Source organism: Lynx canadensis, chromosome B1 (assembly GCF_007474595.2).
Source record: "Lynx canadensis isolate LIC74 chromosome B1, mLynCan4.pri.v2, whole genome shotgun sequence".
Lineage (NCBI taxonomy): Eukaryota > Metazoa > Chordata > Mammalia > Carnivora > Felidae > Lynx > Lynx canadensis.
In genome coordinates, this window is record NC_044306.2 from 17,049,709 (window position 1) to 17,073,385 (window position 23,677).

The window sequence follows — 23,677 nt, forward strand, 5'->3', positions numbered from 1 at the left end:
AGCTCTTTTGTTTATACATATACATATATATGTATCATTTGATAAAATGAGGCATTTACTTAAAGGGAAAAAGTATCTTCCTAAAGTTCTAAGAAAGCTTGATTCTTTGTCGTTCATATCACAGTGGTTGGCACACGGTATTTGCTGGATGGATGGATTTCGCTGTTATAAAATACACATGGAAGATTGTTTCTGATAGATGTCCTAGGTGAAGACCATAGAAGCATTTAAATTATAACCATTAACTAGTGAAAGAAATGCATAAAGGAAATCTTTCTTGTAGTTGGCAAATACGTAAAAAGGGTGTGGTTTTATAGTTATACCTGGATTTCTGAGCGGGCTCGAGTAGCCATGTACTGCCACCTAGCGGCTACATCTGTAGGTACAGCCTGGTTGGGCAGGGTGGAACCTTCCACAGTCAGGGCCACCAAAAGCCAATGTGGTTTTGTCTTTTCATCCATCCGTCCCTGTCAGTTCGGTAACTGACTCCCAAACAAAAGCATAAATAGGAAAAACAGGCAGTAAAGCTCAAATATTTTATTAATAATTTATTGTCAGTAAGAAAGACTGGCTAATGGTAGTTTTCAGTAAAAACCTTTACAAGACCATCGCATCACAAATATACAGACACTATAAAAACTGTGTCATGATGGTTTTGGTTCTAAACAGGTATGCGGAAGGTCCCCATTACACTTTCCAATAATGAAAAATGTTTATAGTTCTAAAATACAGTCACCCATTTAAGACATGTTCATGTATACAATCTTTCCTCATCCTATGTACAGCTAGAAACGAAGGACTATATTGCAATGTCTTCATGAAATGTCATACCTCAATGGAAAAGGACATATAATGAAACCCTGGTTACATTGAAAAATCAGGGTGCTAGGTAATGACACTAACACCACCAAAATTCGGTCAAAAACAAATGCACAAAAGGTCTTGAAAATCTAGTTAAAACTATGAAAAATCAAATCTGTACAAAACATTTACAAAAAAAAGGGAAATTAAAATAATCAAATCTCTATAAATACATGAATCATGCTAACAAGATGAAAGGACTGATTTTCGTTTCATTATTTTTAACAGACGGATGTAAAATGCAAAAAAGATGTTCAGAAATGGACCTGTCACCCAATTACAGTAGGTTGGGACGCTGGGAATGGCCACCACGCCAGGCGGTGCGTGACTCCGTGCGGCCATGCCCACCCCAGCTCGCCAAAAAAAAAAAAGCGCTGAAGCACTTCTGCAGAGAACGAGGCAGAAGACCGTTTACGGAACGATCTCGGGCTCGTTCAAGTCCAGGCACTTTGGGGGGAGTCGGGGCGTCAGACCTGCGTGTGTTGCTGCGCATCCAGCGGAGGCACTGTCACCTCTTCGAAGTGGCCGTCGTCTCCGCTCTCATAGTCACTCATCATGACCTCAGACTCCACTTCACAGCACGCCGACACATCAGAGCAGGAAGCCGTGGAGGGGAACACAGACAGGGGCATGTTCTCTACGGTGGGGGCTTCAAAGTTTCTTGGATACCCTGGAGGGCGGGGGGCATAGGGTTCTCTACACGGACCGCTGTCACCAGTGCCTGTCTTTTGAGGTTCAGACAGATCGACGGGGTAGAAGTGGGGCAGATACTGATTCAAGTGGAGCCTCTGCCGGCTTCTCGATGAAGAACCCAGACTACCAGCAGCGGGCATGTCTCTCGGAGGGTGAATGGATTCGAAGTGATCGCTGAACTCCGGAGGTAAGGGGGGCAGTTCGTCTGGCACAGGGAAGTCTTCCGGGGGAGGGGGAAAGTCACTCTCAATGTCGTAACCTCCAGGGTAATAGTCCGTATCGATGGCATTCGGATCTGCCGAGTACAGGGGGGTCTGCTCATCGATAACCTCATAATTGGGGAATTCTTGTATATCCGGCAGAGGAACACTCGGCATCCAATCCGACGTATCCCAGTGATACCCTTGGTAGACAAGAAAACAGATTTCAGTGTCTTTTCTCCCCCAGCGTCTGTTACACTGAGCTCTTTTTCAACGTGCAAAGGCAGTATCTTTGCTTTGAGGGCCTCCCTGCTACCCAGTGACCCAAAGCTCTGCCTCAAAATGGGGCCTCAGAGCTTCCTGTAAGTACCTAACGTTCGAGGAAGCGACACGAGGCTGAAGAGAAGCGGTGTGCTAGCGTCTAGGTTACGTGCACTCTTGCACACGCGATTCCAGTCAGCCCTTCCGCTTTCCTGGTCACAGAGAACCGACTGCTCTCTTCGTTCAGGCTCGGGACACCAGTAAGTAAGTGTAGGCCTTCAAAAAACACTAAAGCAACTCTTTAGAAGAGCCAAGGTGATTTGAAACATGGTAAAATTTAAAAAACCAATTTCCTCTACAATCATATAATGAACTTTATATTAGAGACTGCACTGTGCTCAGCCCTAAGAAAGACGCTGAATTACGTTAATCTAGGTACCAAAGCATGCCTTCAAATCAAGCAAAATGCAATCAAGCGCTGAAAACCAGAACCCCATCTTTGATAGATTACAACAGTTTTGTTACTTTCACAAGGCCTAAGGATCACTTTAAAAGGTTCACTCTTCTTTTCAGAAACCTCCCCATTGGGGGATGCCCCCCTCCCCGAGGATTACTGAACTCCTCTGCCAGGCAGGCAAGGCAGTACACGTTTCAGTGAAGCGCACAAACAGCCCTGTACTTAGTAAGGGCGGCACCCGCGGAGCAGACAAGTGAAGCGAGGCGGGCCCTAGGGTCAGATCTTGACCAGTTTTGTTGAGTGAGTACCAATGAACAACTGGCATGCATCAGTCACCTCTTGATTTGCTGAGGTCAGGAGCAGCCAAAGACTCTTTTGGTGGCAGAGTAGAGAGAAAAGAAAACATTCATAATTAAAACAGAAAGCCGGCTGAAAGGCAATAAAGGTAAGTACACAATACAATACAAACTGTTCATCAAGGCCCAGTCAGCCATGTATCGTGCCTTTAAGCCATCCTCTAGGAGAATTCCAAATGCTCGAGAAATGCACGTAGCACAAATGAAATGGGGCAGGGCAGGGGAGGAAGACACTGATGAACTCTGCCAGGAAATCCAAACATGAGTTTACCTCCTTTTCCATTTTTTCTGGCAATCTGAACCTGAAGGCACACGATTTGGTTAGGAAGAAGTCAAGTCTATAGGCTCTCATCAAGTGTAACTCGATAAGGAGCTTCAACGACACCATGATACTGAGGGATCCCGTGACCCAATCCAAACACATCTAACACTATAGAAGAGACACTTTGCCAGCCCTCACGTGTACATTACCTACAGACGAATTCACAAACCCAGGTGCCCGGGAATCACTAGAAGAAACTCCCTTCAAATCGTGCCTGTTCCGAGTGGGACTTACACACTGACATTGTTCACCTCTCCCGGGAGGCCTCCGGCTGCACTTACTCTGGTCCCCACCCCCAAAACTCAAGCTCGAAGGCAGCGCACGTGGCCCTGGGCAGGGTGCTTACCCTGGCTAAGCTTCAGGTTTTTCTCTTTGAAAGGGGAGTGGAAATCCCTTCACTATGAGGATTAGATCGGAGAATGTAGGTCAAGCCCTAACTCTTAGCTATTGGCAGGATTCTTATTATTGAAAAGTAGTAATCACGGTAGAAACAGGGCCACTTCGGTGCTGTTCTAAACAAAACCAATGCTTCCTATGCACTCTACACTGTTCCTGAAAACCCATTTCATCATTTGGAACAAAGAGGATGTGACTGATGGCTCTCTTCTAGGAATTTAAATCAAAAGCTGAAATGAACTAAAAAACGAATCAGCTCGTATTTTAGGCAATGCGTACCTATAGAATTTTTTTTTAAGTCTCCTAAAAATGTAGCAATTTCTTTTCAAAGAGAAGACCGACAACGTGTTTACTCCACCAGCACTCAATTCTTGACACTGAAGCTAGCATTCAACTTCAAATACCATTTCTTAGATATGCCAAGATATATTTTGCAATGAAGGAGATCCAATGAAAGAACTGTTTTAGGTTCTGCTTTTTAAAACTCCATCACTACTTTCTGCTTCACCAGGTAAAGACACAGCACCTGTTGTCAGGAAGGTGTGTGTATGATTCATGGATACCACCAAAACCCCCATCCGGCCTGCCCCATCACGTCTGGCACAAAACTATCCTCGTCAGCTCAGTCCTGAAAACATCTCCTAGCAAGGAAGATTCCCCTGTGCTTCATGCACTCTGGATCGTCTATTGCTGCAGTTCTCAGAGTAGGATCCTTAGACCAGTAGCATCAGAATGAATGGAGAATGTGTTAGAAAGGAGAATTTTCAGCGCCCAACAATGAGGCTTTTAAACAAGCCCTCTCGGTGATCATCACCTCTAGATGCTCTGATCTGCAGTTTAAAAACTACTAGCTTGTGCAAGTTACATGGGATGACTCAGACTTCAGTGCATTAATAAAGGGCAGACTTTAAGTAATTTTAGGTGGTGATCAATGCCCTTTCTTTTGAACAGAGAGATGAAGCTTCAGATGAACTTTCACTAAACCATATCATGCAAATAATTATTTTCTGCCATGGAAAATTCAGACGTGAAGAGTCAGTTTTAGGTAATTATATAAGCTGTGTCTTAGTGGTATTCCTGCGAAAAGGATCTAGAAAAATTCAAGTTGTCAAGATTGAGGGGTCACTTCTGATATCTATATAGATTCACCACGAGGGGCCAAAAGTCACAAAGACATAACATACGTTAGAGTATTTATGGGCATATACACACACCTGCACACACATACCCAACCCCCTCAAAACCACGAATGGTTTTTAAGACACCACAATGGGCGAAAGCACACTAGTCTAGTAGCGGTCGCTATACACAAACACAACACACACACTGTGACTATACCTTCTTCATTCACCGTGTCAACTACAGCGTTGACAAGGTGTATGACAGTCACTATGGAAGCTTGTAAAAAGGTACAAAAGGAGTAAATTAGGAAAACCTTCAGTTAGAAAACAATGCATTAAATAGGATTCCTTGATATTACACAATTTCTACCTCCTAATGTAAAAACACAAAGTGAATACTTTAACAGAACACATAATTATGCATGACTCCTATGCTCTTGCTGTGATAGATCTTAGACATTTTTCTAACCAGGCTACGTATTATTCATCAAATAAGGTAACCACATTATACCACAATTGAAGCAATTTTGTTGCTCTAAGTTTTCTGACTTAGGGATCTAGTCATTGACAAACTAATCCTTATGTGAACATCTCAGGGCAAAAGCGTTCAGATTTAAATAGTAAAATACTTGCTAAGCCAATTTTCTGGGTTTTTTTTTAATGAATTCATACATTCCCAGAAAAATTGAGCATTACGTAATACAACAAAATGTGTAATATAAGCACAAAACTGGCTTTAACTCTGTTCTGTGTACGCCCACTCCAAATTACTTATCTCTTTTTGCAGACAGGCTAACAGCTGAGGAGCTAACATACTAGCAGAGAAATGCAAACTGTCTGCTTGGCTGTTTCCTAGGTAAATTCCCTTTTCGTTTGTGTATCAGATGTGTGAAAGCGTGGATGCCAAGATAAACGTGTGTGTGTGTGTGGCAGACACAATGACGGCCCTCCAAGATGTCCCCATCTAATCCCACGAGCCTGTGAATGAGTTACCGTCCCTGACTTTGCTGGTGTGATTAAAGACCTTGGGAAGATTTTCCCGAACGGCCTATATGAGCCCACTGTATTCTCCACAAAGGTCCTTAAAAGGGCAGAAACTCTCCCGGCTGCAGTTTGAGGGAGCTAGGACTACAGAAGCATGGCCAGGGAGAAGAACGTGGCCTCTAGGAGCTAGAAAAGGTGAGGAAACAGACTGTCCTCTCGAGCCCCCAGTAAAGGCACCCTGACGTTAGCCTACTGACCTGTGTTGGATTTCTAAACTATGGAACGATAAGAGAATACATTTATCTTGTTTTAAGCCACAACATTTGTGGGAACGTGTTAGAAGAGCCTTAGAATTTAAGCAGAGATTCTTAATACGGTCTTTATGACTGATAATGATTACAATTATGTTAAGGATTAAAATACAAACGCTCCTGGCTCTCACACTGTTTTCTGGCAATTAACTCATAGCTAATGTGACCATACTTTATTAAAAGTATTTAGGAGGTATTAAAAGCAAGGAAGGGGATTAGCAAAATATGACAAAACTCTGAAATGTATTTATGAACAACATAATCTACATAAACTGGCAACACTAATGTTTTAAAGATTAAGCCTAATGATGGAAAGAATTCTATCCTGTTGTCGTTGGTTTGATAAGCAAAGCTAGGTTCATACACTCTGTCTCTGAGGAACAGACACTGTACCTGATATCACACAGAACACGCTAGAAGTCAGAAATGAATGGAGGATGCTTATGGCCATCTTTAGTCTGGAAAAGGACTCCACAACATGTTATGAACCCTATTACTCTGGGTTTAGAAACAATCAAAGAATAATTAGTGGGGTCATTTCTTTCCACCTGTATTTGAAATGTTTAAACACATTACGTTTTTATGCAGGAAAAAAATTAGTCAAACGTACGAATTCTGACATTCAAAAATTTCCACTAACAACGATTTTGTTACTGAATACTGGCAATTTTCTCTACTGGCAAGTGTTACCGTGGTGAAGCTGGTAACACAATTCACCTAGGGAAATCCGAAGATCCCACTGTCAAACTTTCTTCATCAGAAATAGAATCAAACTTACTAGCAATCTCTTAAACTGTGCTCTCAGTCAGTGCGCTCTGATCCAAGCGGGAGCTGGGCCGCAGGGGAGTCGGGGGGAAGAGATGAATAGAACCTTGTAATCCCAAAGGTGCTGCTGGAACAGAACGTTTCCAACCACCCCATAGGGCTCCTCCCGGGGGTGCGAGCGTGAAGGGTGCGGGGGCCGCGCTCAAGATTAAGTTGCTAACAGCGTGCTTTGTTTTTTTTTTGTTTTTTGTTTTTTTCAGCCCACAAAACCTCTAAAAACATTTACTGTCGTGGAAAAAAGGCCGATATGAAGCGAGCCAATCAGGAAAGATCTTTCAGTGAGGCAGGTGTTCCTCCCCATTTCTGACAAGCGGCTCCTGTCCGCCCGTGAAGGAGGTTTTAACTACGGTCCCCTGCAGGCGTTCATGCAAGCCGTGCGAGGTCCAGGTCACCAGTAGTCCCGAGTGGAACCTGGCCACAGTCGGGGACTCAACAGGGGCACCTGGCGCACCTACGAGGTTGCACATACCAGCCCGCGCTGCCAGCCACGGCGTTTCCGAACGACTTACTCACCATTGTCGTCACACGACTCCGACTGGAAGCTGCTGAGCGACTGCACCTCCGACAGGCTCTCCCGGGCACTGTACGGATGCGAAGGCTTCTCCTCCAGAGGTTTCTTGGAGAGACAGGGATCGAGATCCACTACTTTAGCTGAAAGCAAGAGAGGACAACAGTGAGCTCCGTGAGGGCAAGGCCTCCGGCGCGGTCCCTGCTGAATGCTCGCTCCCAGCAGGTGACACCAGAAGCCCGCCCGACATGGACTTCATATGGGAACGACTGGAAAAAGGAGAAGCATCTGAAAAACAGAACCCCTGCAAGTATCCTTGCAGATTCACAGAACGGAAATTCCCAATGAACCCGCTTGTGGAGACCATTAGTCGACACGGGCATTAGAACTTCCTTTTAGGGGCGCCTGGGTGCACAGCGGGTTCAGCATCTGACCTCCGTTCAGATCACGATCTCACCGTTCGTGAGTCCCAGCCCCACATCAGGCGAGCGCAAGCCCCGCTGTTCTCTCTGCCCCTTGCTGATTTGTGCCCTCTCAAAACTCACACGCACAAAAACCCTTTAAAGAGGTATACAGCATTTTTAAAGCATCAAAAGACAAGTCAGGCCACCACTTTTGACCATATTTAAAAAAATCCTACCATGCAAATGCCCTTCCTAATTTGTCATAAAAAGCCCTCAGAATCATACTTGAGAACCTATATCCATTACAATAATGGAATGCTCTCTTCTGAATATTAATACGAACAGGACTAGACTCAATTCCTTGATTAACGTAACATCACAGCCACAGCGCTCAGCCCCGGAAGGTTTTTCAAATCCTACTAAAGGTCTTCAGAGGCTGAGCCTATCTGTCACTGCCAGAGGCTCCCCACATTGTGAATGGAGCCACCAGAATCTCTGGCAGCATTTACAAGGTCACTGTTGAGCTTAGTGACATTTTACTCAGATGGAAAAAACCGCTCTTACTATCATAGTCGAAGTCCCAGCTGGGCTTTTGTATGGAGTCGCTGTCAGAAGGGGAGTTGGAAGGTGGTGGGGGAGGCAAGTTCGGGGCCACGCTGCAGACGGCCACTGCCTTCCGGTGTCCGTGCACAGACTCGGGGTTAAAGGTGCTGAATTCAGGATGCTCTGGGATAGCAGATCCCTCAAAGGAATTGCGGTCAAGGTTGTTCCTGGAGTCACTTGGAATGCTTGGAGTGTAGGATATAGGACGGACGGGCACCTGGGGTGGGATGTCGGAGTAAATGTTCTTATTTAGCTTTGAATCGAAATATGGTCTCTGCAAGAAAGCTGTGGTTGGTCCCAAGTGCTTGTCTTCAGGTTCGGCCTGGTGCTGCTTCTTCCGACTGATCATCTTGCGGCAGAGGACGAACACCACCGCCAGTAAGAATATGCCGGTTACAAAGACGAGAATTCCTATTCCTTCAGCCAGTCCGATGTTCCACGGTGTGGACACGTACTGATTGGGGGCAGTGTCCTCACAGTGCTTCCCCCTATAGTCGTGGCTGCAGTTACAGTGGTAGGAGCCGTGCGTGTTCTCGCAGAGGGCTCCGTTGCGGCAGGGGCTGGCAGCGCATTCGTCAATGTCACTCTGGCACCTGCAGGGAGGACAGACACGAGCAACGGAAGTCAGAATACGCCTGGCCTGCCACTCCCACGGAAGGACGGCACCCAAACAGAGAGCAAAATCTGTAACTCCCAAAAACACACAGCTGACAACAGTGATCCCAACAAAAACCCTTCGGGGTAACTGATCACGTGATCCTATATGCGGTACCTGTGGGAGATAAACATTATGTCAAGCCGTATTCAAACGCTACTCTTCTAGGATCCCACAGCTGACTAAAGCAAACTCACAGACTGAGCTGAGTGCACCAGTTTGTTGCAAATTCTTTAAGAAAGTGCATTTTGATAAACGGTATGCCGGAAACTGTTCTAATATGCGAGCCTCAATTTCGAAGGAGATGTTCCTGCTTGGAAAGATAACAGTTTCCTAAGACATGTGAAAGGTCAGCAAACAGTTGGGGCACCTGGGTGGCTCAGGTGATTAAGCATCAGGGGCTCTTGGTTTTGGTTCACGATCTCATGGTTCATGAGCTCGAACCCTATATCAGGCTCTGCACTCACAGCACACAGCCTGCTTGGGATTCTCTCCCTCTCTCTGCTCCTGCCCCACTTGTGCTCTGTCTCTATCAAAATAAACAAATTTAAGAAAAAAGCAAACTAAAAATGTTTCTCTTGTGGAAAACCTCCCAAAGCCCATCACCTGACCTAACACACTTCAAATGCCACTGTGTCCCCTCTGCCTTTCCAAATGGGGGCCCTGGGAGGATGCACCTGACACTTATCAATCCTTCCCTCCTTTAATAAAAGGTAGCTACTGCCCTGGCCCCACACTCACTTGCCATTGAAAGTTTGAGACATTTTTCTCAAATATGTCACGGACTGATTCACTGGAATTACTAAAGTCAACAACTTAGGAACTAAGACCATGTGACTGATGGCCAAATTCAGGGCTCTAACCACCACTTGAGTAAAAGCATATGCAAATACCTACAAGCAGCTCACACTTAAAAGCCTTCCAACAAGATTGACAGTGAACACTTCAGTGAAGCATCAGGCACTTAGAAAGAACATGAACTGTTTTGTTTTGAGAGAGCATGCACATGCGAGTCAGGGAGGGACAGATAGAAAATCCTAAGTGCGCCGAGCGCTGTCAGCATGGGGCTCCATCCCATGACCCTGGAGAGTCAGATGCTCAGCACTGACTGAGCCACCCAGTTGCCCCTCACCAAGTAACTTTTGAAATTTTTTTTTAAATGTTTATTTTTGAGGGAGACACAGAGCTGGAGCAGGGAAAGGGCAGAGAGACAGGGAGACACAGAACCTGAAGCAGGCTCTGAGCTGGCAGCACAGACCCCGATGCGAGGCTCGAACTCACAAACCATGAGATCATGACCTGAGCCGAAGTCGGATACTCAACCGACTGAGCCACCCAGGCGCCCCATCACCAACCTGCCTCTTTCGCGGTGTCTAACAGGCAGCTCTGTGCCTCATTTTCCTCCTCTCGGAAATAATCATCACCTCTTAGCATTATGGTAAGGATTACAAAAGATAATGAGAGTTGAAAGGGGGTCTAGATGCTATCTAAATGTTAGCTATAACAGATTATGAGAAGAGGTCGTTGTCATCCCACTCAAGACCGGTAACAACGTCACGTGTATCCACCTTAAAAAAAATCGTCACTCTTCCCGCAAACATGTACTGCCTCCAAGAACGCGTATGTTCTGCTTATAAATATCTCTGACGTCCACAAGTATTGTCAAGCATTACGTTATCACCTGCTCACTGTTTTTAAAGAGTGAAGAGATAAATTCTACAAGGAGCTATATGAGGATTATGACAATGTGAAGCAACAGAGTCCAGATTAATCAACCTCTGTTGCATCTGCTATTTGATTTGACACTACAGAGAAGAGCAGATACAAATTCTGGAAGAAGCCACTTACCTTTCTCCCCTAAAACCCGAATCACACTGACAGACGGCACCATCCAAGCTGTCAAAACATGTTCCACCATTTTTACAGGGCTCATCTTTGCAATATGGACTAAGCTGGCACCTGAAGAAGGAAGGGGAAATACGCATAAACTTAACACTTTCTACTGTAGATAAATACAGTGCAAGAGAAAACAACACGTAAATTTAGTCAGACGTATGTATCAAGTATCCATCTATATACAGAGCATCCATTTACAAAACTTTTTAATACTGTAATTATGACAGTTAAGAAAAACACACATACCTCTGGCCAGTGTACAATCCTCGGCACTGGCAAACGAAGTCTCCGTTGTCCACAATGCACGTGCCACCATAGAGGCATGGGTTGGAGGAACACGGGTTGACGCTCAGCTCACAATACGTCCCTATGTACAAGGCACTGCATTTACAGTAATAACCTAAATGAGCAAAAGGGAACAAAGAAGTCCAATCAGTAACTCAAAAACTGTATCTCAGTACATTGGTTTTTACTAAGAGGAGACTCGGAGACCCATCAAAGTTAGTAAAATTCCTATTCCCTCTGGGTAACATGTGGTCTAGATCAACAAGCCTATCCCTTCCGCTTTTGGGAGAACCCTAACACAAAGAACGGAAGAGAGAACTCGTCGTTGGCTTTAGTGAATCACAGTTTAGGTAAGGTTGTTGGGCCAAGCGTACAGAGTAGGGACCAACGGTCCTTTATTTGAGGGACCACGTAGACAACACTTACTACTGGACATCGACCTCAATTCACAACTCACAAGCTTTTAAGGGCTAAACGAGAGAACAGTAAACGTGAAGGCACTGTGAGACTATACGCTATCATTAACGAAAGGGGATTATCAAATCTGTCCAAAGGAACATAAAGACTGTGACATGCGACAGAGCCAGTGTCTAGGTGCCACAGGGACTGCAGGAGCACGTTTCAAGAACATGCTTCTCTCAGCCTCATGCCTGAGTGACGCAACAAAGAGAGTCTCCTGGCTGACCTCCCGTGGCCATGTAACAGGAGCACAGTCTACACTTTCATTCAGAGTTATTACTGTGGGGCTGACCTGGCCCGTTGTTTGCATATAGTGTGCACAGATGGTTTCCAAAGAAAGTAACAAAAAAACCGAAGCTTCTGAAATCTCACCCAAGTGTTATTTCGATATTTGCTCTATCCCTTACACAAAGCTCTATTTCCCAGGCACCAGGACTGTCATAATTTCTATTACTGGGAAAGGAAACAAACGGGGCCAGGTGAAAAAAGTCTCGGTGCACTCTTCCACGTCAGGGCTTCGGGAGAGGACTGGTGACGCTTCAGGAGGGTTCGAGGCCTTCTGGAAAACCACACCCCATCTATAACTAGCTCGACTAGCAGTCGCTGGGTGCTGAGCCATCAGATCAAAGAAGGGCACTCGAAAGAACAAAGTACAATTCTGAGTCCCGCTGGGTCAATGTCAGTGTGGCTGGAGAAAAAGTGCAGAGTTAGCCGTAGTTCACCAGTGGCTCCTGGTGCGGAACGAGGGGTGTCTGGACACACTTCCTCTGGGTGCACCTGCCACGTGTCTGCAGGACGTCGGCAGGTAAGACACCACCCACTGCGGCCTCACCGCAGGGAAGAATCCTAGCCCACGCCCCGGTCTGGTGTAACATGCACCAACCACTCGATTCCAATACTGACTGCAGTATCTGACCTATCATTTGAACGAAAGGGGGAAACACAAATACTTGAGGAACTGCGCGTATTCGTGTGTAACATTTTAAAAAGGACCACGTCACGAAGCCTACCTCCAGTAGGGGATGGCTGGCAAACGCCTCCATTCTGGCAAGGGTTGCTGGAACAGTCTTCAGTAGCCGTTAACAAGCACCCGGGAGAGACGTCCACCCATTCTTCAATATGTGCATGGCTTCTTGGTTTGTTGTTTAAAGGGAGCTCCTGCCCATTCAAATAAATGGAGTCCATACAACCCCTGAAGCCATTACCCACTTGGGGGCTTCTTCCGTGCCTTGTGCCTTGCTGGCGGATGTGGCCACCGAAGAACACATGGTTATCCAGGTTCAGGGTTTTCAGAGTCCCAGGGGCTGTGCCTGATGCAGTGTGAACTTGGTCGAGAACCAGCCGAGCGTAGTTTCCATTCACTTCTAGAGACACTGCATGCCACAGCCCATCGTTGACTTGAATGCTTTGAACAGAGACAATTCCAGGGCCGCTTCCACAGTCAAATTTGTACTGTAGCCGTCCATTATGAATCTGTCATGAAAACAATGGCCGTTCACATTACTCCCACAGAATCTGCAATTATGAACTCTAATCAAACATCTAAAGGAGAGGCACGGTGAGCACTTGAAGGTAGAAAGTCAGTGAGGCCTTGCACTTAAGTACTACAGAACACAGGCTTATCTGCTCACGGCAGAAAGAGTAAAAATGGACGTTACAGGGATATCAAGTTCAAACTGCACATCCAAAAAGCATCACAGAAATAACAATTAACTAATTGAACAACAAAAATAGTATCAGGTAAGATAAAAAAAAAAAAGGGGGGGGGGTGGGTGGAGGATAATTACCACTTCAAGCATTTACATATGTTCTCTACAAATGTAATATCAGAGTTTGAACATTAATGGTCATGTGACCTGAAAAGGTTGCGAAAAAAAGAAGTCAATCTCTACGTTACTGCAGAGCAAATAAAGGAGATTTTTGGCCCACAAAGTCTAAAACTTAGAAGTATCAAGAGACCATTTAAGTGTGGAATAAAACCATTTCCTTTGTTTTTTCAAAAATGGACCATAGAAACAAAATGGGAATTTTGTATTTTTAAGTCTTCCATAATGTAAGGTTCAAAAACGTACCTCCAAGATGCTGTAGTCGGTCCCGCGAGCGTACATCACAACTGCGTGAGCAGAGTACGTTCTGAGCCTCATGGTCAGTTTCATCTCCAATCTGTTTTCGTTTTCCATTAGACGGTATTTCACAAAGCTGTTTCCAGTAAATGTTACAGATGAACTCCCTGTGAATCACAAAGAGGAAAACATAAATCAGAACCAAGCTGAAGCGTATCTTTAAAAGGGAGATTTCCCCCCAACACTGATCCAAGTTTTTATTTAAGGCTACAACATTATAAAGTTCAATCTGATGGAAAATGTCAATTTGCTTTAATAAAAAGCACAGCACCCCTGGGTCTCTTTTTGGAAGAGAATTAGACTACTGTATCAGTGAGGAATGAGTTCTAAAATAATGAGAGATCTAAATATAAAAATGTTCACGAGTGGCTTGGTTAAGTGTCTAACTCTTGATTTCAGCTCAGGTCATGATCTCACGGTTCATGAGTTCAAGCCTCACGTTGGGCTCTACACAGACAGTGTGGAGCCTGCTTGGGATTCTCTCTCCCTCTCTCTCTGCCCCTCCCCGACGCATGCACGCACACGCGTGGACTCTGTCAAAATAAACTTCAAAAAATACGTATTTAAAAAAATAAATATAAAAACGTTCAATATAAAATTATTAGAAGACAACTCAGGAAAATATTTACACAGCCTCACACGGTTTGGGGAAACTTTGCAAGCAAGATCTAATTCCCACTCTCCAAAAATAATGAAAATAACATCACTCTCCAGCGATGGAAATGGTTATGTAAAAATTATACAGAACAGACAAAAGTTGTATTTCAAAGTGACAAAAGATACTGTAAACAATAGACAGTAATAGACAGACAGTGGGTTGGAGATAATGTTCATGCTCACAGCACACAGAGTGATCTATACACTGAAACAAAAACCAGACAGATAAGCTGGACAAACTAGCAAACACTGTGAACAGTCCCGGAGAGGAAATGCTACCAGGAATAAAAAGAAAACAAAACATTCACAAAAAGGCTGGAGAAATCCACACTAAACTAACTAGATATCATTTCTCGCCCACTGGATGAAGGAATTTGTTTTTTGATTGAAAACCTTGCATTGCCAAGAAAATGGGGAGTGAAACGGTCACACTATGACTGCAAGAAAGGAATTGGTATAACTTTCTGGGAAACTAACATAATGGTATATTTAAAAATTAAAAATGTAGTTAAGTCTTTGACATAGTAAATCCTTGTTTTAGAAAAGAAAGCACCAATAAATAAGGCTGTATGGATACAAGTGCTTTTGTAAAAACTGAAGTGTAATTAACATACAATGTTACATTAGTTTCAGAACTGCCACAGAATGATTCAACACTTGTATACATTAATCAAAGCCTCACCACGATTAAGTGCAGAAAAGGATTCATTTTTAAAACAAGCAAACATCTTAAGAACCTCAAGCTCTATGAATAAGGAACATGTTGAATAAATCATGGTAGAGCCACTCAGAAGCATTAGGTTTACGTGCAATGACCTGGAAAGATGCCCATAACGTACATTAAACAGGGGGGAAAGCAAGCAGTAGACTATATGAGATACGGTAACTATTTATTCTTAAAGGGAATGTGAAAAAAAAAAAAGCACAATGAATGTGCACATATGGGACTGTATGTTTACACGAGCACGATGATGAAGAAGAAAGAGCATCGCCGTTAATTCGGGTGAGTCGTGTGGAAGAAGTTACTACTGCTCCTCCTTACTCATCCATACCCTTGACTTGTTATTATAAATGCACTTGACAATATTTACCAAAGCTAACAAAAAAAAAAAAAAAAAAAAAAAAAACAACAAAAAAACAATGGCAAGGAACACTCGAAGTGACTTTTTCAAACGGAAGCACCCCTCATCACTGAACTCTCACCTGGGCACTGACCAAACTTGCCACCCGGGCAGACACAGGCGTATTTCTCCTCTCTGGGATCAGCGATACATTCAGATCCCTCAGGGCATGGACTGTCTTCACATCCATGATGGACAACTGGGCATCTTCCCTCTGTAAAAAACAACACCAAAAGAAGAGACAGGAGAGGGGGGAAAGCCCATTAACAGGAACTTCACGAAATTCAAGAAAACGATTCGTGCGTAGCCTTCAAAGGCTGCACGCGAAATGACCCGTACCGCCTGTTTCCCGACTTATGTGCGTTACCTTGGCAGAGACACACAGCTGTCCTGTGGTGGCGGGGAGTCACGAAACTCAGTCTGGCCGTGCTGTGCGTTGACATAACGTTCTCATCCACAGTCACCTTTTCATCACAGAACTTCCACGGGCAGTCCAGCCCTGCACAGAGCTTCTGGAACACGTCCAGTATCCTAACACCCATGATTTCCTCGAGATCAGTCACGGAAGAATTGATCTTGTGCAGAAGCAGTTTGGTTGAAACCTGGGCACTCCCTGATTTCTCTACGAAAAGCAAGACATCCAGATGTGGATGGGGCTCAGAGGGCTGCAAACTAACGATCTGGACGTCAGTCCTCCTCACACCCAGGATGTTCCGCAAAGCTCGCTGGAAGTTGCGCCAGTAGTCACCAACGAATTCTTCCGGAGTGAGGTTGGCGAAGCGGACGGCGATGGTGTGGTTCAGCATCTCCTGGGTTATCTGTCTGATGTGCACCGTGATGTCCGCCACCGTCGTGAATTTCCCATCGGTTACGCTGACATTGAGAAGGTACTGCCCTACATCTAGCTTTCTGTGTGCTATCAGCTTACCCCCGGTGCTGGAAACAGAGAAGAGGTTGCCCATCTGCGGATCAAGACTATAGCTTAAAGTGTCATACACGTCCTGGTCTGTTGCGTGAATCTTCCCGATGACACCGCCTGAGTATTCCTCTCCAAAAGCAGTAATGAAAATCTCTAGTGGCAAGATTGCAGGCGGATAGACACTCTCCTCAATGACCCGAATGTCAATATACGTCAAAGATGACAACTGAGGCTTTCCGTTGTCGGCCACCTAGGAGGAAATTAAAACCAAAAACACAACACCTTGGTCTATAGGTCATCGTTAACTTCTTAATAAAAATTTGGCTTCCCTCACTCAAGTTTTAAAAAGTTACCATGAAATACTTCTAAACAAGAAGCCTATGAAGGACAAGAATAAATACTTCTTTACAGCCCTTTCATGAATTCGTAAGGGAGGTGAGCTCCATTAATGTCTATGATAAAGTAACCAAGTGGATATGTGGGCCCCGCAAAGTACAGTGGGATAAAAACGAAGGTAAGAGGGCACCTGGGTGGCTCAGGCAGTTGAGTGTCTCCCTTCGGCTCAGGTCACGATCTCACAGTTTGTGAGTTCAAGCCCTACCTCGGCCTCTGGGCTGACAGTTCAGAGCCTGGAGCCTGCTTCAGATCCTGTCTCCCTCCCTCTCCGCCCCTCCCCCCTTTGATGGCTCACGCCCTCTCTCTCTCTCTCTCTCTCTCAAAAATACATATACATTTAAAAGAAAAAAGGAATGGCGAAAAGAAGGAAAAAAAAAAAAACACCACAGAACAAAAACCCACAATTGTACTCATTTTATTTCTAGAGCCAGCAAAGGAACCCTTCTCTAGAAACCCACAATATAAAATCCTGAAGACCTTCATACCTTCACATGCAGTAGGTAATGATCTTTCACCTTCCTCTTTATGGCAGCTGATGTGAGAAGGACCCCTTGCTGGTTCACTTCAAACACTCCATCGTCATTCCCACTCACAACGGTAAAGAAGAAGGGTGGGCCGTTATGCGAGGAGTCCCTGTCGGTCACTACCAGCTGCAGTACGCTGAAACCCACGGGCTTATTTTCCTGCATGGAAGAGAACCAAAACGCACACGACTTGCAATAAAACCCAATCTACATGGCAAGAGACACAGGCAAGTTTTCTATAAAATGAAGTATACGGAAAACAACGTCTCACTGCGGCTCTATTTGACAGGAAGGTGGGGGGGGTGGTTGCCGTGGGCATTGACGGGAAGGAAAGAGGGGAGGAGGGGGGAAGGTGGGGATTTGGACAGGACTGGAGGGGAGGGAATGTGTGAGAAGAAAGGATGTGTGGGTAGCAGGAGTGGAAGAAGGGTGGAGTGGGGGAGGAGGAAAGGAGAAGAGGTGGAGTCGATTCTCTGATGCCTCTCAGAAACCGGCGGGCAGATGGGGGCGCCTGGGTGGCTCAGTCGGTTAAGTGTCTGATATCAGCTCAGGTCGTGATCTCACAGTTACTGAGTTCAAGCCCCTTGTCAGGCTCTGCACAGCCAGCATGGAACCTCCTTGGAATTCTCTCTCTCCCTGTCTGCCCCTCCCCAACTTGTGTGCGCGAGCGCTCGCTCGCTCTCAAAAAAAAAAAAAAAAAAAAAAAAAAAAAAAGCCAGCAGAAAACAAGATTAAGGACCAAGCTAGTGAGAATGTCTTAAAAACCAAAGTACAAAAAAAAGAGAGAAAAGCTTGGTTGCACCTTGAAAATGCTCATCTTAGTACTGATGGAGACCCCCCTCATTTTACTCTTCTCATTTTCCTAAAAGTACTCTTTGGAAAAGAAAGAGATTTCAAACAACGAAGCCAACGCATGAGCTCCTTTCAAAAGGAATGTGCCCGACAAACTGTCAGCACCCCAAGGTTACCTGGATAATGACACTGTAGTTTCCCTTGGAGAAGACCGGAGCGTTGTCGTTGACGTCTGACACGTCGATATTCACAGTAGTCGTGTTGACCCTGGGCGGACTGCCGTTATCAGAAGCCTGGACTGTGAGTGTGTAACCTGAAATCTTTCCCAGGACAAGACAGAACACATGTCCACTTCACGAGGCCCGAGCACGAGAAGCAGACTGCCGACCACCCACAAGGGCAGATCTGGGCGACCGTCATCCCCTGCCGCGTGCTGCCCTGGATGTGGGCGACTCCCCAAGCTACAGACAGGAGCGCCGTGAAGAGCTACACGACGGAGCGTGCGCGACAGGGGCAGCCGCCTCCTCTAAGGCCTAAATGGGACCGTCAGCCAGAAGCAGAGGGGAGCTGTCGTAGCCCCTCTTCAACACCTCAGGACGCTCCAGATCACCCTCCCCATCGCTTTTACACGTGGCCCGCAGCCAGCTGTCTGAATCTCTCAGGACAAACTGACCTCATCAACAGAAGCTGTATCGAGTGAGGTAGATTCTGTTCTAGGGCAGTCCCCTGTTAAGCGCTCTGCTTCCAGAATGAGAGGTGGAAGAAGCCAGAAAGGGGGCTAAATCCCCAGCGGATGTTCTGCCGACTCTTAGTCCTAAAGGATGCCCAACAGAGAAGGGCAAATGGCCTGGGGCGCACGCGCCATCTCCTCTGCGGGCTCCTGTCGGACGTTAGCACATTAAAGGAGCGGACAAGCGCACCGGTCACAAGTCCTAAATCTGTTCGGCCCAGCAGTACAGCAGCCTGAAGGCTAACCAGTCATGCTTCCTAAACTCTTGGAAAGTCTCTGCTCAAAAGAACAGGTCAGAGAAGGAATGAAAGAATTCGGCCTTTCAGGAGGTAGCTCATCACTACTTCCCCAAGTCCCTCTAATCTTCCCTTTACCTGTTACTGTTCTGAAACTAGACTCTCTGATCAGCAGTGTCCTATCTTTGCACTTCCTCACTTCACGACCTCCCCAGGCAGCTCCCTGCCTGTGAGTGTTAGCAGAGGGACGGAGAGATACATGAGGGACAGAACTTCCGCCTGGCTTTCCTCTCGTCAGTTGCTCGCATTTATCTAATCACCTCGGACTGCCTCCACAATCCTCTCCGGAGGCCTGTGCCATCTCCGTGTTCCTGGCTTTCAAGTTTCTGAAGTCTGAGTAAACTCTCTGAATCCTGGCTGAGTATTTCTACTTAACGTACGTCACTCTCCTCTAAGATAACGTCAAAAACCACGTGCCACAACCTCTCCCGGCGCTAGGCTTCCGCGGCCTCACAATGCCCCGTTTCTCTCGGAGGGCACCACCCCATTACAGCAAGGTGGAGGGGAGCCGGCGTCTCGGCCACCACCGCTTCCTACGCGGGGCCGTGTCTCAGCTTCACAGATTCTAAGGCCTCCTTCACGAAGCTTCTGCATCTGTCTGCTCGCGCGTCACGGCACTTCCCAATCAGCCTCTCGGGCCCTGGGCTTCCTACCTGCCTGGTGGCTCGCGATGTCACACCCCACTCAGGCCTACCGTGGTGCTCACCCACACAGTCACCTCGGCCAGTCGCTCCCGGGCTCACCAATACTCAGCGGCTCCCTGTGCCTGCAGCAGCCAGTGTGAACCTCTGCTCTGTTCCTAGAACCCCGTCCTACCATGCGTCCCTCTCTTGTTACCAGGACTCCTCTACTGCAACACAATCTAGTATGATCACCTAAGTACCTGCCGCGTCTTCCACGTCTCTGTTCACGCAGCTCCTCATGGCGACTCGCCTCTCCACAACTATGGCTTTCTGAGTCTGCCATTATTGAAAACCCAGCTTCTAGCTCCATAAAGTGCCTCCAAACACCAGAGCTGATAGTAGTTTCTTCCTGAACATGAACTTTTGTTATGCAAACTTCTATCAGTATGAAACACATCTCTTCTGTTCTAGAGATTTTCGTACTGAAACTGCTTTTCCAGTATTTATGTCTTACTTCTCACTGCCTGAGAACAAGGTTGGTTGTACCCTTCTGGTGCCTCCCATTAAGTGGACGAGGAGCTTCTATTTACCGACTTGGTAATCTGTAAACAATTTAAGCCAAAGTTTTGCACGTACTGTTTCCCGGTCGAGAAGCCTGGTCACTTTTACTTCTCCCCGGGCAGGGTCAATTGTAAATGGACTTCCTTGATTGCCATCTGTAATTGAATAGCGGATGTGGCTGTTCGAAGGTCCGTCAGCATCGTCAGCCATAACCTAGAAGACATCACGCTCCTACTTAGGAGACAGCTGAGGAAGGGGTCTATGCAGCAAGCTTTTCTGCCATCAGTAACTAGCTGTTATAAGGCAATCGTTTATAATAGAGTCAGTAATTAACTAAGTTAACAAAAAACATTTCCCCATCTTCCAATTATTTTCGAGTAAGGCCACAACAAAAACTGAATCGGTCTTCCTGAAATTTCTTGCAAAGATCCAGAAGAACACGGTAGGGGAGGAAATACACACCGTGATGACAGACTGCTCAAGGACGGCATCTTCGCTGATCACTGCTGTGTAGGTGTCTTGGCTGAACACAGGGGAGTTGTCATTGACATCGGTTACGTTAATGCTCACAGTGGCCACATCACTTAATGAAGGTGTCCCCCCGTCAGTGGCCTCTACAGTCAGGTAATATTCATGAGAGCTTTCATAATCCAGGTTCTCAATGATAAAGATGGCCCCTGCACAGAAAATCAAAATGACTTTCATTACTTTAAAATGCCACCACTTTCTCCTACTGGGACTGAAATCGAAACTTTTAAACAAACCATTTCTAATTTCTACTTCAAACATTTATCATTTATATATACATATTTTTTTAATGTTTGTTTATTCTTGAGAGAGACACAGCACCAGCAGAGGAGGGGCAGAGAGAGACACAGAATCCGAAGCAGGTGCTAGGCTCTGAGCTGTCAGCACAGAGCCCAACGTGGTGTTTGAACTCAAAAACTGAGTTTGTGACCTGAGCCGAAATCAGACATTTGACTGAGCCACCCAGGCGCCCCTATCATTTATGTGTTTTCTAATTTCTTCATTCAGCAATTAAAAGTTATGAATTTGCCTATTCCTAGATCCTTATTTATTTCTCTGTGATACATAAATTGCTTTCCCAGTCAATACTACCCACATTCCACTATAAAATTATATTTCTTCTTTTTTCTAAACCATAGTTTACTATGGATGCCACTACAGTACAATAAAAAGGAAACGTAGGAATTCTACTTTTTGGCTTATATTTTCCTCCTCATTGTTTTTGTTTTATATCTCCAGAATAACTATTTACATCCTATCATTTAAAAAAAAAAAAAAAAAATCTCTTTTTTGGGAATACAAGCTGGTGCAGCCACTCTGGAAAACACTATGGAGGTTCCTCAAAGAATTAAAAATAGAACTATCCTATGACCCAGCAATTGCACTGCTAGGCATTTATCCACGGGATACACGTGTGCTGTTTCAAAGGGACACATGCACCTCCATGTTAATAGCAGCACTATCACCAATAGCCAAAGTATGGAAAGAGCCCATACGTCCATCGATGGATGAATGGATAAAGAAAATGTGGTGTGTATATATATATATATACACACACACACATATATACACAATGGCGTATTATCGGCAATCAAAAGAATGAAATCTTGGGGCGCCTTGGTGGCGCAGTCGGTTAAGCGTCCGACTTCAGCCAGGTCACGATCTCGCGGTCCGTGAGTTCGAGCCCCGCGTCGGGCTCTGGGCTGATGGCTCAGAGCCTGGAGCCTGTTTCCGATTCTGTGTCTCCCTCTCTCTCTGCCCCTCCCCCGTTCATGCTCTGTCTCTCTCTGTCCCAAAAATAAAAATAAACGTTGAAAAAAAAAAAAAAAAAAAAGAAAAGAAAAAGAATGAAATCTTGCCACATGCAGCTACGTGGATGGAACTGGAGGGTATTATGCTAAATGAAATTAGAGAAAGACAAAAATCATATGACTTCACTCATATGAAGACTTTAAGAGACAAAACAGACGAACATAAGGGAAGGGAACCAAAAACAATATAAAAACAGGGAGGGGGACAAAACAGAAGAGACTCATCAATATGGAGAACAAACTGAGGGTTAGTGGAGGGGGTGTGGGAAGGGGGATGGGCTAAATGGGTAAGGGGCACTAAGGAATCTACTCCTGAAATCACTGTTGCACTGTATGCTAACTAATTTGGGTGTAAATTTTTAAAAGTAAAAAATAAAATAAAAAAAAATCTTTTTGATTTAACGATTCCTTTAACACCTCTCGTTTCCTTACAGTCCATCCTATTAAAAAGCCCTAAAAGTAATAATTCTACAGTATGCATTAAAACTACGTTTTAAAATCCCATCAACACACACCTGCTCCTCATCTGAAATAGTCACACTCAATTAAATACAGTTTGAAAGGAGTGACTTTGTACAACATTCGAACAGCTTAGACCACAGGTTAACAAGACGACAAAAGCGTGTATGGAGCAGGGGTCAATACCTCCTGCAACTCTTGACCTTGTGGATAGTTCTTCATTGCGATTCAAAGTACTTCGGCTATTCTATATGCCTAGCGTATGAAGACGTCAATTTTAATGAATTATCAGATGCCTCCTACAGAGACTAGGATCGAAGAGGCGGAAACTATGGTTTCCCTTAAGAAGCTACTTCACGAGTAGCCATTACGCAAGACCCTCCAGCACCTCCCACTCTTGATCTTTACTCATGTAATGCATCGGACATCTCGACTGAATTCCTGGAGTGTGCTTTCATTTCCCCCCTTAAACGCCGAAGGCACTTAGAACCTTCATCTTTTTAAAGGATCTACTGCCGATCTACGAGCTGGCACTCTGTACTGCCTTACTTGCTGGGCCATCTCGCCTTTTTTGGCAGAATAAAGGCCTTCTTCTCATTTTCAGGGCAGGTTACCTGTTTTGGAGTCTATGCTGAATTTTCCGTGTTCGTTTCCACTTATTATTGAGTAGGTGATTTCCGCATTCGCTTCGATATCCCGACTGGCCGCATACACCTGGAGAACTTCTGTGCCGAGAAGAATGTCCTCAGACACGGTGGCGCCGTACTCACGGTATTCAAACACAGGGGGGTTGTCATTTATATCCAAGACGGACACCACAACAGTGCCGGTAGCCGTCAGCCTCCTCGGCAAACCCTGGTCTACGGCTTTCAGAGTAAGGGTGTACACGGCCCGCACTTCTCGGTCCAAGGGCTTTTCTAACTGAAGGATTCCGGAGAATTCATTAATGGAGAACTGCCCGTCAGCAGAGTTCATCAGCGAGTAGGAGATCTTCCGATTCAGTCCTGTTGACACATGACATCACGTCAGAGTGTTTTATTT

The 23,677-nt window shown here is 45.4% G+C and overlaps 1 protein-coding gene across 3 annotated transcripts in view; it reads right to left on the minus strand.

Moving 5' to 3' along the window:
- Positions 1-522: 522 nt before the first annotated feature.
- The window catches only part of FAT1 (FAT atypical cadherin 1), a 133,528-nt gene continuing 110,373 nt past the window's right edge, over positions 523-23,677 (minus strand). For 2 of the 3 annotated variants that reach the window (XM_032592824.1, XM_032592825.1), the window contains exons 14-28: positions 23,251-23,640; positions 20,802-21,016; positions 20,415-20,552; positions 18,306-18,449; positions 17,299-17,496; positions 15,866-16,667; positions 15,581-15,712; positions 13,670-13,827; positions 12,608-13,070; positions 11,100-11,253; positions 10,806-10,916; positions 8,264-8,895; positions 7,301-7,438; positions 2,809-2,844; positions 523-1,957 (exon numbers count right to left, since the gene is read on the minus strand). In XM_032592824.1, the coding sequence (XP_032448715.1) occupies positions 1,329-1,957; positions 2,809-2,844; positions 7,301-7,438; positions 8,264-8,895; positions 10,806-10,916; positions 11,100-11,253; positions 12,608-13,070; positions 13,670-13,827; positions 15,581-15,712; positions 15,866-16,667; positions 17,299-17,496; positions 18,306-18,449; positions 20,415-20,552; positions 20,802-21,016; positions 23,251-23,640 (4,340 nt within the window). In that variant the 3' untranslated portion in view covers positions 523-1,328. The remainder of the gene's footprint in view (positions 1,958-2,808; positions 2,845-7,300; positions 7,439-8,263; positions 8,896-10,805; positions 10,917-11,099; positions 11,254-12,607; positions 13,071-13,669; positions 13,828-15,580; positions 15,713-15,865; positions 16,668-17,298; positions 17,497-18,305; positions 18,450-20,414; positions 20,553-20,801; positions 21,017-23,250; positions 23,641-23,677) is intronic. The other variant, XM_030312170.2, reaches the window with a different exon arrangement.